The sequence below is a fragment of the Euleptes europaea genome, chromosome 8 (assembly GCF_029931775.1).
Source record: "Euleptes europaea isolate rEulEur1 chromosome 8, rEulEur1.hap1, whole genome shotgun sequence".
Lineage (NCBI taxonomy): Eukaryota > Metazoa > Chordata > Lepidosauria > Squamata > Sphaerodactylidae > Euleptes > Euleptes europaea.
The window spans coordinates 44,636,320-44,650,850 of NC_079319.1; the positions used below are offsets into that span (position 1 = coordinate 44,636,320).

The following is a 14,531-nucleotide window of genomic DNA, read 5'->3' on the forward strand; positions in this document are numbered from 1 at the left end:
GGAAATCTAAATCCAGTAACTGTTGAATGTCTACACTGGAACAGAATCTGTACAAAAAGGCCTCTTTTAGCTTATTGCAAAGTATAAGTGATCGTTTATGAGACTGGTACTATGAATAAATATGACAGATCCAAATACTAAGATTTTGTTGCTGACAATTTCACTGATTATCAAGGAGTTGATGGTTAAAGTATGTGATCTGTGACGGGGAGGTAGACATCATGTGTGTATCTGGCAGTTTATCTAGTTAACTACTCCTAATTTAACAGCAAGCCTGTTTCATTGTTGATTAAGACCTGCAAAAGATGTCTTCGTATTACAAAACCTGACTTCATAGGATGTAAAATACCTCTGACCGTACTGCTTTGCAAACTGGAAAATTGCGTCCAGTGTGGTTACCACTGGATATTGTTTGTATTGGTGCCAAGAATACCAGCAGACAAGAGAACGTGGTGGTGTTCAAGTTTCATACAAAGCTATGGTGGGTACCCTGGAGGAAAATGGAAGGTGGTGGAAATGTATTAAAGAAAGCTGTTCTGTAACAACACATGTGGCATTGTACTTGAGTGTGTTGTCTGAGACACATATGTATTTGCTTGACACTGTGTGATGCAGCACTGTGTGATGCAGCAGCGCTCCTTCAACTACATTAGGTGACTCCCGGTCATCCTGGCTGAAGATAGGTTCCTTCAGTGGGACTCCTGTTCCATATAACTGTCTGCTATTCTTGACAGAAAGCCCCCACTTTGTAATCACCTGTGAAATATCAAATTGGATATTCCAAGCCTGTTCAGCAAAGCAGAATCTTCTATTTTGCCTTTTGTAACTGCTGTTGTTACAGCCAGGTTCTTGAAGCCAATGATGGCAACAGCCTGGAATTCATAGCCCAGCAATCCAGAGAACTCCCTTTTAAGGATCATGGGTTCGTTGTCGGTTTTCTATGGGTCCACAGCTTTATTCATGACATTGGCCAGAGAAATTTTCTAGTGCAGGGCTATGGCAGAGGGTTTTTTTTTTCCCCTAGCGTTGAAAAGGAGGCTGATGCCAAAGGCTGTATTAAATTGCTTCCCCTACCTTTGGCTGACCTTAGAAACAGACCTTTCTTGCCAAAGAAAGGCAATAAAGGGACCACACATAAGATTTTTCAGCTGTACACCTGTTTTGTGTTTGCCAAATAGGGGAAGGGAGTCGTAATAACTCCTGGTGGCATTTGGGGCATATAGTGGGAGGCAGAAGTAGGTTGCATCCTGAAATAATTTTTTTTCCAAAAAATAGTCTTCATGCCTCATTCTCTGCCAGCCTTCACTTTTGCCAAACTTCCAGCAGGGCATGATGACAACCCAGTGGTACAGAATATCTGACAGAAGAATTAGAATTAGTGTCTGGCCAGAGCCAAGGCAAGCAAGGCTCAAAAAGATGTAGTAGCCAAAATCACGCACATTCTTTTTATTTGAATTGGACAGTGATCTCTTTTAGGAAATGGGGGTTTTAAACAGGAAAAATATAAGGCTATATTCTCTGGATGCATGTACCTAAAATAAAACAAATTATCACGACTTGAAAATGCAGGCTGAATCAGATATTACAAATTTGTTTGGTTTTATTTTGATGTTATCATTTCTCTGTGATTTCTTTATTAGTCCCCTACACTGAACATTTTTTAGTGGCAAAAACTGTCTTCAAATATGTCTGAGTTTTTGCTTATTTTTAATATGGCGTTGTACAACATATTTATTTGGAATTAATTCCCCCCTTTATCACTATATTATTATTTACTACTGCTGCTGCTATGGCTATGTTACTCCTACTACTACTTCTACTACTTACTACTACATGGGAATATTTATAAATCTTCTATGTGGACCACATGTATAACAGTGGTCTGTTCAGTTCCACACATTTTAGTATTGTTTGTACTGTAAAAGTTCTTGATGGATTGGACCCTGGTTTTTAACCACAGGATGAAGTAAAAACACAATGAACAAAACCTAGACCCTACCTCCTGCAGCCCACCCCAACTCTAGTTAAAACAAGCAAACAGAATAATTGGTGTAGTTTAATAGGCCTCCCTTTGGCATGCCAAATAGTATTTCCTCTCATTTGATGTTATCCATTCTGTTAACCATCATGTAATAAAATATTAGCTGGGTGTTGAGGATGGATGGATGGAGAAGTAATTATAATTATCCTCACCAGCTTTCAAAATTCAACATTAGGGATGAGGGCAAAATTTGCTGTTGTCTTTATATTGTCTAATGTTTCTATTGTATTTCCTGATTGGATCCATGCACTTTTGAAGAGGGCATTGGTTCCTTTATGTTAAAGTATCAAAATGTTTATTACACTTTCAAGCACTAGAATGAAAAATGATGCCCCAACTTTGACTAAAAACTAGATGTTTGTTTTATAGGAGCTCCCCCTCCCCACCATGTACTATGAAAGCTTTCTGCATTCACCGGTTTCAGACTGAAAGGAAGAGGATTCAACATAAACTATTGATTGGTTGTATTAAATTCGTACACCTCTCCATAGCAAGAAATATGAACAACCATAAACAATAAATATGAACAACCATGAAATGAAATGGTTAAAAAAATGATTTAAAGCAGTCACAGTGAGGAAGACCTATATAAGGCCGAAACACGCCTGGTCTTAGTTTGGTCATTGTATAGAAATACATCAACTGTGAATGTGTTGTATGTTAATGTTTATTGTTTTTAGTTAGTCTACATTGTAGGCCCTGTGTTTTTAACACAATTGTGGATCATAATAATAAAACAGATATAGTTGTTGATATTTTAATAGTATTTAGCTTGACCCCTTCGGTTTCATTAAAGCAGTACAGTACAAAACTATCAGAAATATATTTACCAGAAATGATAGTGGCATCAAGCAAAGCCAGAGAAATGATGCATGGTATTGATCTAGCATATGTGATTATAAACATCTCTTGAAATTAACTGGGATTATTTGATCTAAAATAAGTCAAATCGCAAATAGTCCTCATTTATTTACACCCCCGCTGCATGTTAAATTTTCCCCTCAATAATTTACAGTACTGTCAATCCTGATGTGTTTGGGTGAGTGAAGTTGGATTTCAAAGCCATTTCTCCCCAAACCACCTGGAACATGGTCATTCTGGACCACTGAGATTTAGAAATGTCCTGAAAGATACACGGAGCAATTGGAAGCAGGTCTTTTTAGAATCCTACTCAATTCTACTGAGTGTGGCTTACTCCCAGGAAACCGTCTTTAGGATAGCGCTGACAGATTACTCCAAAAGAAGCGCTTCAATGGAAGCTTCTTAACCTACTCCTTATGTGTAGTCTAATCCAATACCCTTTGCGCTCATTGTTAACAAAATGAGCCCCATGGCGCAGAGTGGTAAGCTGCAGTACTGTAGTCCAAGCTCTGATCACGACCTGAGTTCGATCCCGACGGAAGTTGGTTTCAGGTAGCCGGCTCAAGGTTGACTCAGCCTTCCATCCTTCCGAGGTCAGTAAAATGAGTACCCAGCTTGCTGGGGGTAAAGGGAAGATGACTGGGGAAGGCACTGGCAAACCACCTCGTAAAACAAAGTCTGCCTAGTAAATTTTGGGATGTGATATCACCCCATGGGTCAGGAATGACCCGGTGCTTGCACAGGGGACCTTTACCTTTACATTTTTTAATCCAATACCCTTTGCACTCATTGTTAACAAAATACTGCAGGAGCTGATCAGACTCAAAGAATCCACTGTAGCTCTAGTTCTTGCTATGTATTGTATCACCATATCACAGATTTCCCTTTTTCTGTGGCTTATGTTGCTGCTGCCACTCAAAGAGGTAGACACAGGCAGTGCAGTCTATCTTTATCCTCTTCATTTCCTCTTGCCAACTATTCTGTTTAATGTTTGGGTGGTTTCTTCCCCCCCACATGTTTAGACAAAACGGCATATGCATACTGTGCCTTGAAAGAAAACAAAACAGAAAAATAAAAGGCACTTGCTTGAAATTCGTCAAGTTCTAAACATGCTGCTTCTGTTGTTGTTGGGGATAAGTAGGCGAAATGCATCTATGGCAACTCGCTAGATTTGAGTATCAGTAATGGTGAAGTTGATGAATAAATCTGTAACAAGTAATTCAGAAGTAAACAAAACTTTTGAACAAACTGTCCCATACCCATTTTAATGTATGATAGAATCATTAAAAGTTATAAAACAAGATTAAGTAATACATGCTGAGGCTTACTGCTACACAAGCTGAATCAACACCTTTCAAAGGTAGCCCCTCTTAGAGCACATTACAGTAATCTAACTTGGATGTGATCACTGTATGATTCACTGCAGCCAGATCACACCTTTAGAGGAACAGCCATAGTTGGTGAACCAGCCCTTGTTATTCTCCCACCAAAGGTCAGGGTGACCAAGGCCATTGTCCCAAAGCCAGAATCTAAATTGAAATAGGTCTAGCTAATCCATCTCTTCCAAAACCACCTGAAGCTGTGTAGCTACCACTCACTCAAGCACCTTGCCCAAGAATGGAATATTAGCCACTGAGCAATAGTTGTTTAGGTCATTTGGATCCAGGGATGCCTTCCTCTGAAGGAGTATCACAACAGCCTCTTTCCAAGCAGTTGAAACTACACCCTAATGCAAAGAGGCAATTATTATAACCCAGAACCAGTCAATCAACCCAGTCTGGTATGATACTCTTAACCAATGAGGAGCAAGGGCCAACTGGATGTGGTGGGACAGACGCTCAAAAGACCTTGTCCACTTCATCAGGCCTTACCGACTGAATGTCATACAACTAAGACCAGAATATGTTCCAATAACATCCTGAGATTGAAACAGTCTAACTGTGGTGCCTAAATCATGGTGGATACAAGCAATTTTATCGGCAAAATGCATTCAAATTAATTACAGCAAGCTTGTATGTTTTAACATAAGAACATAAGAAAGGCCCTGCTGGATCAGACCAAGGCCCATCAAGTCCAGCAGTCTGTTCACACAGTGGCCAACCAGGTGCCTCTAGGAAGCCACTAACAAGACGAGTGCAGCAGCACCATCCTTCCTGTGTTCCACCGCACCCAAAATAATAGGCATGCTCCTCTGATACTAGAGAGAACAGGTATGCAGCATGACTAGTATCCATTCTAACTAACAGCCATGAATACCCCTCTCCTCCATGAATATGTCCATTCCCCTCTTAAAGCCCGCCAAGCTGGCAGCCATCACCACATCCTGGGGCAGGGAGTTCCACAATTTAACTATGTGTTGTGTGAAAAAATACTTCCTTTTATCTGCTTTGAATCTCTCGCCCTCCAGCTTTAGCAGATGACCCCGTGTTCTAGTATTATGGGAGAGGGAGAAAAACTTCTCCCTGTCCACTCTCTCCAAACCATGCATAATTTTATAGACCTCTATCATGTCTCCCCTCAGCCGTCTTCTTTCCAAGCTAAACAGCCCTAAGCGTCCTAACCGCTCCCCATAGGACAGTTGCTCTAGTCCCTTAATCATTCTGGTTGCTCTTTTCTGCACCTTCTCAAGCTCTGTAATATCCTTTTTTAGGTGTGGTGACCAGAACTGTACACAGTATTCCAAGTGTGGTCTCACCATAGATTTGTACAAGGGCAGTATGATATCAGCAGTTTTATTCTCTATTCCTCGTCTAATTATGGCCAGCATGGAATTTGCCTTTTTTACAGCAGCAGCACACTGGGTCAACATCCCCTGGTGCTTAAGTTAAATGACCTTCCACAACCAAGAAAAGCTCCACCAGATAGCATTGTGCAGATGCAACAGTAGAAAGTGAACTCACTGCACTGCCATCACTACCACAGAGTAGGCACAATAATGTGCTTTCACTGGTGTTTGATTGTATTTGCTTCGAGTTTTTCTCCACTTGTGCTCTATCTGCCCAATCATTTCACCATCCAAAGATCCTCAGTAAACCAAGAGGCATTCTGGAATTCATGGAAAAAGAGCCAGTGGTGAGGGGAAATCATGTCCACAGCCCATGCCCTCTCCCTATTCCACAGATCAACCAGGGCTGCAACAGAAGTGCCAACCTTGTGTGTTTATGTAAAGAGCCATCAAGTCATAGCTGACTTATGATGAGTCCATACAGTTTTCAAATGTGGTTTGCCACTGCCTTCCTCTGCATAGCAACCCTGAAATTCTTTGGTGGTCTCCCATGCTGTTGTTTATTGTTGTTTATTTGTTACGGCCAATGGCCAGCATAAAATTACAAAACAGTTCAGGTATATATATATCTATGTATCTATCACTGAAGTGATAGAAAGTTGAATAAAATATCCTAAAATGGACAAGTTAAAATACATTTGTCAGCATATTAAAATACAAAAGAAAAAAGAGAAAAAATACATTATACCATGCTTCACCCATCACTCATCATCTGGTGCATCGCAAAAAGTATAACCCTTTTTATTTTGAGCGTTCCTTTTAGTAATGGCCATGAAAATACTAACCTGGGCTGACCCTGCTTAACTTCCAAGATCTGTTGAGATTGGGCTAGCTTGAGCCATCTATGCCAAGATGCCAAACTTGCTGACTAGAAAATCCTTTAGAGACACCAGGAACACCTCTGGTCCATCATCCTTCTGGGGTGGAACCTCCTAATTGTCCTCCCACCCTTGTGGAGGATCTGAATGTCTGGTGAGTCTAAATCTCACTGGATAATAGTCAGTCTATGACAAGAACAGAGTGAAAAATCCACCATTACCATTAGTTCCATCATGCACTGCTTATGGACTTTTCAGAAACATCTGGCTGGCCACTGATACAAACAGGACATTGGCTTAGGTAAACCCATTTGGTCTACTTTGGCAGGGCTCTTTTTGTGTTGTTATTGTTGTTTTTTGCTACATTGACCAGGGTAAGTATAGCAGCTTTACTGGTCCTACTGCACGTGGACCATCCTATCTTGAAATTTTAGGTATTGAAAATGTTGGGATAATGAGAAGGAGAGAACTGTTGAGGTAGGTAGAAGGAAAATAGCCAAGAAAAAAAAATAGAATTCTGAAATAGGTTTCCTTTTGGCATTTGCTGCAACGGCAGCAAAAGTTACAGCAGTTTTATACTGGCCTGAATAAAAAGCCATGCTGTAAACATGGGATCCATCCTCCTGTGAGCACAAGGGGCTATTTTTCCATGATTACATTTGATTTTTGTGTGCATCTGTGAGCTCACTTAAATCCCATCTGTACACTGCTACAAATTCACAGCCTGGGTATTTTCCGGTCAGAATTAGGTGTATGCTCACCAACCAAATTTCTGTGCAAATCAGAAGATACCCTAGCCAATACCTTCATACTCACACTAGCAAACATATATTGTCCTCCAACCAAGCATCTTTTTGATGCAGCTAAATAAGGCTGGGTTCTCAGCTGTCAGATGCGTTTCCTGACATGTTTGGATCTGTGATTTAATTTGAGAAGACTCTGACTGTTTTTGTGGAATTTGTTGCTGTCGTCTCTGCCTTCTGAGTAGCTGATATTTTGTCAGTGACAGAGAATCAGCACTATTTATGGGCTCTGCAATATAAAACTACTGCAACCCCATCACATTGCATCTTCTCCTAAGCCATCTGTCACAGAGGTCTGGCATTTTATGTGAATGTTGGTCAGGCAGACTTAACCCAAGGTTTTTTTTTATTATTATGAAAAATGTCAGCAACTACAATATTTAGCATTTTATTTTACGGTGGTCATTAAACTTGATTACGTGTAGCTCTTTTTTCATGGCTGTACTTGTACATCAACAATGAAGCCAGAAACACACACGGGTAATCATGGCAACACAGTCAAGTTCAGCTGGCACTGATACAGTTAATATCTTGGATTTTTGTAAGTAAGGTTTACTAATGCTGGTATAAAATGTATTTGATATTATACAGATGGCATAAGATGTTCGGTTACTAAGTTATTATCCAGGATAAGCCATACTGTCAAATTCAGGGCTTAAAACTATCACAGGAGATTAAACTATTTACTAAAAAGGGGCAGAAAGATACAACCAAAGCATCTTAGTATGAACATATTAGAAGTGTATTTACTTCCCATAAATATAATAAAGCATCTCTCTTTTTAAGCCATAGGATTCAAAATGTGAACTCTTTCATGCAAGAGGAGTGAATGCAACCATTTCTAACTTGCACACCAACAGTTGGCCTGATTGTTTTCAACTTTTAAAAAGAAATTAAGAAAGTGGTGTTCCTAGGCTCATTATGATACAAAAACATACAGATCAATCAGGGAGGGGCCGTGGCTCAGTGGTAGAGCATCTGCTTGGCACACAGAAGTTCCCTGATGGGAAGAGCAATCCTCAAGGGGTAACAAAAGGCCTTTGGAGCCAGTGTGACCCCTACATCGGTACTAATTACACTGGCTCCAAAGAGTGGTGCAGCAGTGCCTTGCTTGGGTGCTAGGGCAGCTGTCACTGCAGCGTTTTTCTAGCACAACTCCCTAAGCCCTTTCAGCCCAGGAACACCCCCTTTTGCAGGCACAAAAATGCACCTGCAAAAACCATGGTGCAGCCTCGTGTGACTCAATGGGGCAGGCCGTCCCCGAACCTGCTGTAAGTACATCCCCCTTAGGATTGTGCTGTCAGTTCCCAGCATATCCAGTTAAAAGGATCAAGTTGTAGGAGATGTGAAGAATCTCCACCAAAGAACTGGACAGCCAGCGCCAGTCTCAGTAGACAATACTGATTTTGATGGGCTAGTGGTCTGATTCACCCCAGTAAGGTTTGGGGCAGCATGGGGGGGGGGAAGGTTTTGCATTTTTAAACAGCTTTTTCTCTAGCCCAGCAGTCACTCTTGTCCTCTGCCCTCTTCCCCAGCTGTAACTTGTGGGACTCAGATATCTTCAGCAAGTATAACCACATGTTTAAGCATCAGGGTGAAGTGGCACTCCTCAAGGAATTTCCCTGATTACAGCAGGAGGGAGGGAAGCCAGCAGGATGACAGGAGGTCTGGTGGAGAAGGGAAAAGGTGGAATGGCTGAGAAAACCAGGGACCACTGGAACAGAAGAGCCACCACAGTCACCATGGCACACCATTTCATGCCACTGGTTCCATAGACTAGCCTTATTAATTGGTGTAATTTTTTCCCAGGATTGTTGCTGTTAACAGGATTCCTTTTGCATGCAGCTAACAGGATTACCTTTGCTACGTGGCTACCATTCTTGCAAGTGAAATCATACTTGGCATTTATAATCAACCACTGAGGGCAACCACTGAGATAACAGATTTATTTAAAATGTTTATACCTTTCCATCTTCATTATGCAAACATCAACCTTCAGCAATAAAATTATACTTAAGGGGACACAATAATGCCATAGGGCAATTAACTCTCTATGGTCCAAAATATTCTCTGAAATAACCATGTCTTAACATGACATAGAGGAATAAACTGAGGAATAAACTGAGATATGGCACAAGGGGCTTGCAGAGAGTGAGAATGGGTTGGAAGCGTCATTTCCCACTCTTGCACAAGCTCTTGCTCCAATCCTGGAAGACCTCAGGCAAGAGAGAAGAGATGATTTATGCTTATTTCCCTTATCCTGCTCCATTCAAATGGAGGTTACTGTGGATGAGCCCATTCCAAATCAAGGCCAGGGAAGCTTACTCATCCTTAGATTGTAGACAACCAGAAAAAATAATGTCTTCAACCCAACGTACTTATGCAGGCCTCCCCTTTCAGGAAGAAAGTATGTGTTACTCTGGGTATGCCAAGTGTTTTCTCAAACTCAGTAAAAGTGACTAAGATAGACTTTATGGAAAATGTGGGCATAGTAAGTCTTTACCTCTCCTGAAGCCTCTTGTGTTGACTGCTGAACAAATATGGTCAGAAGATCCACAGAAGGGTGCAGTTCTTCCAGCTCACCATAGATGCTGCCAGTGATGTACTGTTCATACTGCTTTCTTGATGGCAGGGACAGAACTTTAACTTTCATGGCTGATCTTGTACAGCATTTAACCTGCTCTCTGCAAATGTTTATATATGGTAATGCAACAGAGTAAGGAACATTACTTGTACAAGATATTCAGACACAACTCAGAGTATGGCTCTCATATCGTTAGGGTGCAATCCTACTGCTGCAGGATAAGTAATAGTGTAAAATAAGGTTCAGTGTGAAGAAGTGTAGTGGAATCCTCTAGAGCATTCCATCCACTCCACGTAATTCCCAATGGAGCTCTATGATTCAGAGACGCAATCTGCCCCTTACAATAAACCTTTTAAAAGAGCTTTCTAATTCAAACCCCATTTCAGATAAAGGGAGATTGATGCTGATGTATGAGACTCATGGGGAAAAAAACTCATATCTGATTAGTGTATTTCTTTCCTTCCCCCTCTGTTGCAGATGTTGTAATATTTCTAGGGTGTGGGGGAAGGGTGGGATGTTATAATAATACTGTTGATGAACTAAGCACTGAATTAATGCTTTTACTTGCATGGGGATCATAGTTCTCTGTAAGAGTGAAATGATCAAGGAGATTTAAAGCTAAACTTTAAAAAAAACACCCTCAGATTTAGTATATATAGTTTACATTTAAGAAGCATCTTATTCAAATTCTGTTTAATGTGTTTAAGCAGAGAAGCATGGAAAGAGCATTACTGAGGTTACACTTAAGTCTTCCAAAGAATTAAACATTAACTGTAAATCGAAAATCTGGTTTTAGATTTAGATACATTTAAATAAAAGCTTGCTTTTACACTTATCCCTTAAAAGCCTCAGATGTCTTATGTTGCCACTGCAAACTGTTCACTGTCTAAACATTTCTCTCTTTCCTCTTGCATATCAGGGGGCTGATATAGAAGTGGATGAAAATGGCACCCTGGATTTGAGCATGAAAAAGAACCGAATCCAAGAAAAGGTTACTAATCTAAATACTTCCAGCGCAACAGTCCCTACTCCTTCCTCTTCTCCCTTCAAAACAGGCAGCATTCTGGTAAATACCACCTTCTACCAGGCTTTGTGTGAGAAGGAAGGCTGGGATATGCCCATCAACTATAGCAAGACCCAAGAGAGAAAAGAAGAGGAGAAAGAGGTATTTTTTCTCTTTGTCAGTACATGGGGACAAAATGATACCTCTAATCTTGAATGACTATTTCTCAGTGCCTAGTCAGAGCAACGCTAGAGAATGCTTCTCCTAAAATATCTATAGAAGTTAACCCCATTCATTTAAGTGGCACTGAACTTGATATAATGTATTAAGGACTAGGACTTAAGAGAGCTGTAAAAAAAATGTTAGTGATTACTTTTTCTACCCATAAAGAGGGATTTTGGAAGGTATACGCTTGGAACTTTATGAAAATTCCCAAAATCTAGAGAGGGCAGTCAATGCTTTGAGAAACAACACTGAGATTTCAGGAACCAGGTGCTATGCAGACAGCTGGAAAAACATTTAAAATACAAGATTTTAAAAAAATCATTTTTAGGAACCTAACGACTAGGGCATTTCCAGTCCTGAAACTATTATATGCTGTAATGTATAGGGTGATTCCTTATTATGATCCTTTTGTACTACTGAAGGATCCTTTTTCCACATCCAGTTGAAAGCAGAATTGAGATGGGGATTCCATACAACAATATATTATTCCCCATAAAATCCATTTCCCACAGGTAAGATTCTACTACATGTTTGCCAAGAAATTTGTTCTCTTCAGCAAAGATTCCGTTTTTCTATTTGTGTTCAGTATAATTATTTCCTGGTTCTTCTTATCCGACTAGTTATCTTGCAGCCATCATGAATAAGTGGTTAATTATGAGCTTGGAGGGGGTTAAATGCTGCTTTTTATTTTGTAGCATGCTAAAGTCACTGTACATATTTTTGTAATTATTTGTATTTTTTTATTATCATAATAAAGCAATTAAGGCAAGACTATCCAAAAGAAATTTTAATAGAACAATAGCTTTGGCTGGCTAAAAGTGCAAACCTTGTGTGTGTGTTAAGTGCCGTCAACCACTTCCGATCCATGGCGACCCTATGAACCAATGTCCTCCAAATGTCCTATTGTTAACAGCCTTGTAGTCCCACCTAAAAGAACAAGTTGATTCCTTACTGCTTAAGAGAACCAGCAGCTTGCAACAAAGAACAGGTAATAATTAAGGTGGACAGAAAAGTAAAGGGTAAAAATTTAAATGGAAAGTATCCCTGGGAAGCCTCAATACTTGTTTGACTATCCACATGGGAGAATCTGGCATTGTAGCTACATTTTAGGTTTAAAAAATCATCAAACCAGTGGAATGGAAAACAAGCGCTATGTGGATGGGGCTGGGACAATCCAAACTTTGCCACCCAGGCATTAGGCATCCTAGCTTTGCTGCGGTCTTTCCCAAAATTTCACAGCAAAGCAGGTTTGAGAAACATCAGAGAAAAGCTAGGGGAAACCAGGGAGGTGGAACAAATGCACCACAGTGCTGTGGGGAGGGGCGGGGGACAGCTTGCTTCCTAACAACATCAAACCCTGCCATCATCTGCCAAGGTGATGTGTGGTTTGATTCTAAACCAATCGTCAGGTTCAGTCACCAAAGTAATCAAGGAAATAATAAAAAAGTCACATTCCATTCACTGCTTTCTGTTCCTCACAAAGATACTAGCAGAGAACATCAATATGCATGTCAACATAGCATGTCAATTTGGCCTACAATGGAGATTGACTAGAAAACAAAAATGCAGCTGTGGGCCCATATCCACCCCTCATAAATAACATAAATATTTACATAAAGTAATTCATCATGTGTAAGAGATACTGTACTAAATTATAATTTAAAACCTGGTGATTTCCTTGATTTTTGTTATACCCCTTTCATTTATGTGTTTACTGAGTATTGGCAGTTCTCTTTTGTTTGTTTTTTTCTTTTTTTCTCTCTCTATCTTTTTGGCCATGTTTTCTATATGAACGTTGATGCCAGGACTAGGCAAAGGGGAGGTTTATTTGGACTTGCTATTATGGTGAAAATCCGCCTTGGACTCTTATAATGCCAATTGAGTGGCACTCTGATAAATTAACAGGAATCAGCACAGTTTGTTCAGATGTGTCTTTTTCTATAACTTAGGAATGGTACCCACAAAATGGCTGCCATATGGAAGCCATATTAAATTGCTTCCTGTGATGGTGTCTCCTTATGTCAAGTGGTTTGCGGCCAGTAGTATCTCACTAGGCAGATCAGAATTTTCTCCATGCCAGTGCACAGTTTACTTGGGGAATGGTCTATGGCAGTATGGAAGAAACATCAATCCCTTTGGTGAGCTGCTACATTTAAATAGCTTGCTTCAGTTAAGACAGCTTCAATGAGGAACAAGATATTGCGGTGTCCGCACAGCAACTATTATGTGTACTGTACTAACTCTAATGATTTGGTCAAACCTGTTGTGGAAAATCAGCCTCCCCACACCAGGCAACTACCAAACTGGCCTAATCTTTTAAGCATCCTATTTGAAAATGTTCAGCAACATGACCCTAGTAAAGCCAGCAGGAGGTTATCTGAAGCAAATCAGCCAAGAGAAAAGGAAGATAAACTACTGGGGCAGCATGAGAGACAAAAAGAAAAGCTGACCCCCACCACACCTCCTCTTCTTCAGGGGACAGTTCTGCTTTTTGAATAGGGTTGCCAATCTCCATGTGCTAGCTGGAGATCTCCTGCTATCACAACTGATCTCCAGCCAACAGAGATCAGTTCACCTGGAGAAAATGGTCACTTTGGCAACTAGACTCTATGGGATTGAAGTCCCTACCTTCCCCAAACCCCACCCTCCTCAGGCTCTGCCCCAAAAATCTCCCGCTGGTGGCGAAGAGGGACCTGGCAACCCTATTTTTGAAGCCCATCCACTTCTCTCTTTTTTAGGCCTGTATTCTGAGAATGTCCAGGTTTTGCTTTTGTCTGGTAAAATCAGTTGAAGTGACTGTAGAGGCTAGATTCCTGAGCAGCCATAGGCTGCAACTGGAAAGAGGGCTGCTAAAGCTAACTGGGTTATTTGGGGTGAATTAAAGATGCTGAGCTCTAAGAAGGAATAGGAGGGGCCTTGAATAGTGCCCCTTCAATAGTTTAGAAAATAGATAATAGGCAGAGCTTTCACTAAAGTGAGCTGTGCTTGTATTTAAGCTACAGTATATAGTTCGATCCTGACGGAAGTCGGTTTCACGTAGCCGGCTCAAGGTTGACTCAGCTAGGGCTGTCAAAAAAAAAAATTCGGTACAGTTCGGATTCGGCCGAATTTGACCCTTGTGGGGTCGGTACGTGCTGAAGTCCGAACTCCCCCGCTTCGGATCCCCGGTAATTCGGGGGGATCCGGAGTTCGGGGGGAAATTCGGCCGAAGCGCGCCTTCAGGGATTCCCTGAAGGCGCGCGGGGGCCCTTTAAACTGATCTGAGCCTCCCAGCTGGGAGGCGCAGATCAGTTTAAAGGGCAGCCCGCCCCCCTTCAGCGGGCTCCGCTGAAGGGGGGCGGGCTGCCCTTTAAACTCATCTGAGCCTCCCAGCTGGGAGGGGCAGATGAGTTTAAATGACAGCCGCGCCTC

At 41.1% G+C, this 14,531-nt stretch overlaps 1 protein-coding gene across 8 annotated transcripts in view; it reads left to right on the top strand.

Annotated features, from left to right (window-relative positions):
* The window catches only part of ST18 (ST18 C2H2C-type zinc finger transcription factor), a 220,013-nt gene that overhangs the window by 175,908 nt on the left and 29,574 nt on the right, over nt 1-14,531 (top strand). For all 8 annotated transcript variants that reach the window (XM_056854242.1, XM_056854241.1, XM_056854240.1 and 5 more), the window contains one exon: nt 10,812-11,057. In XM_056854242.1, the coding sequence (XP_056710220.1) occupies nt 10,812-11,057 (246 nt within the window). The remainder of the gene's footprint in view (nt 1-10,811; nt 11,058-14,531) is intronic.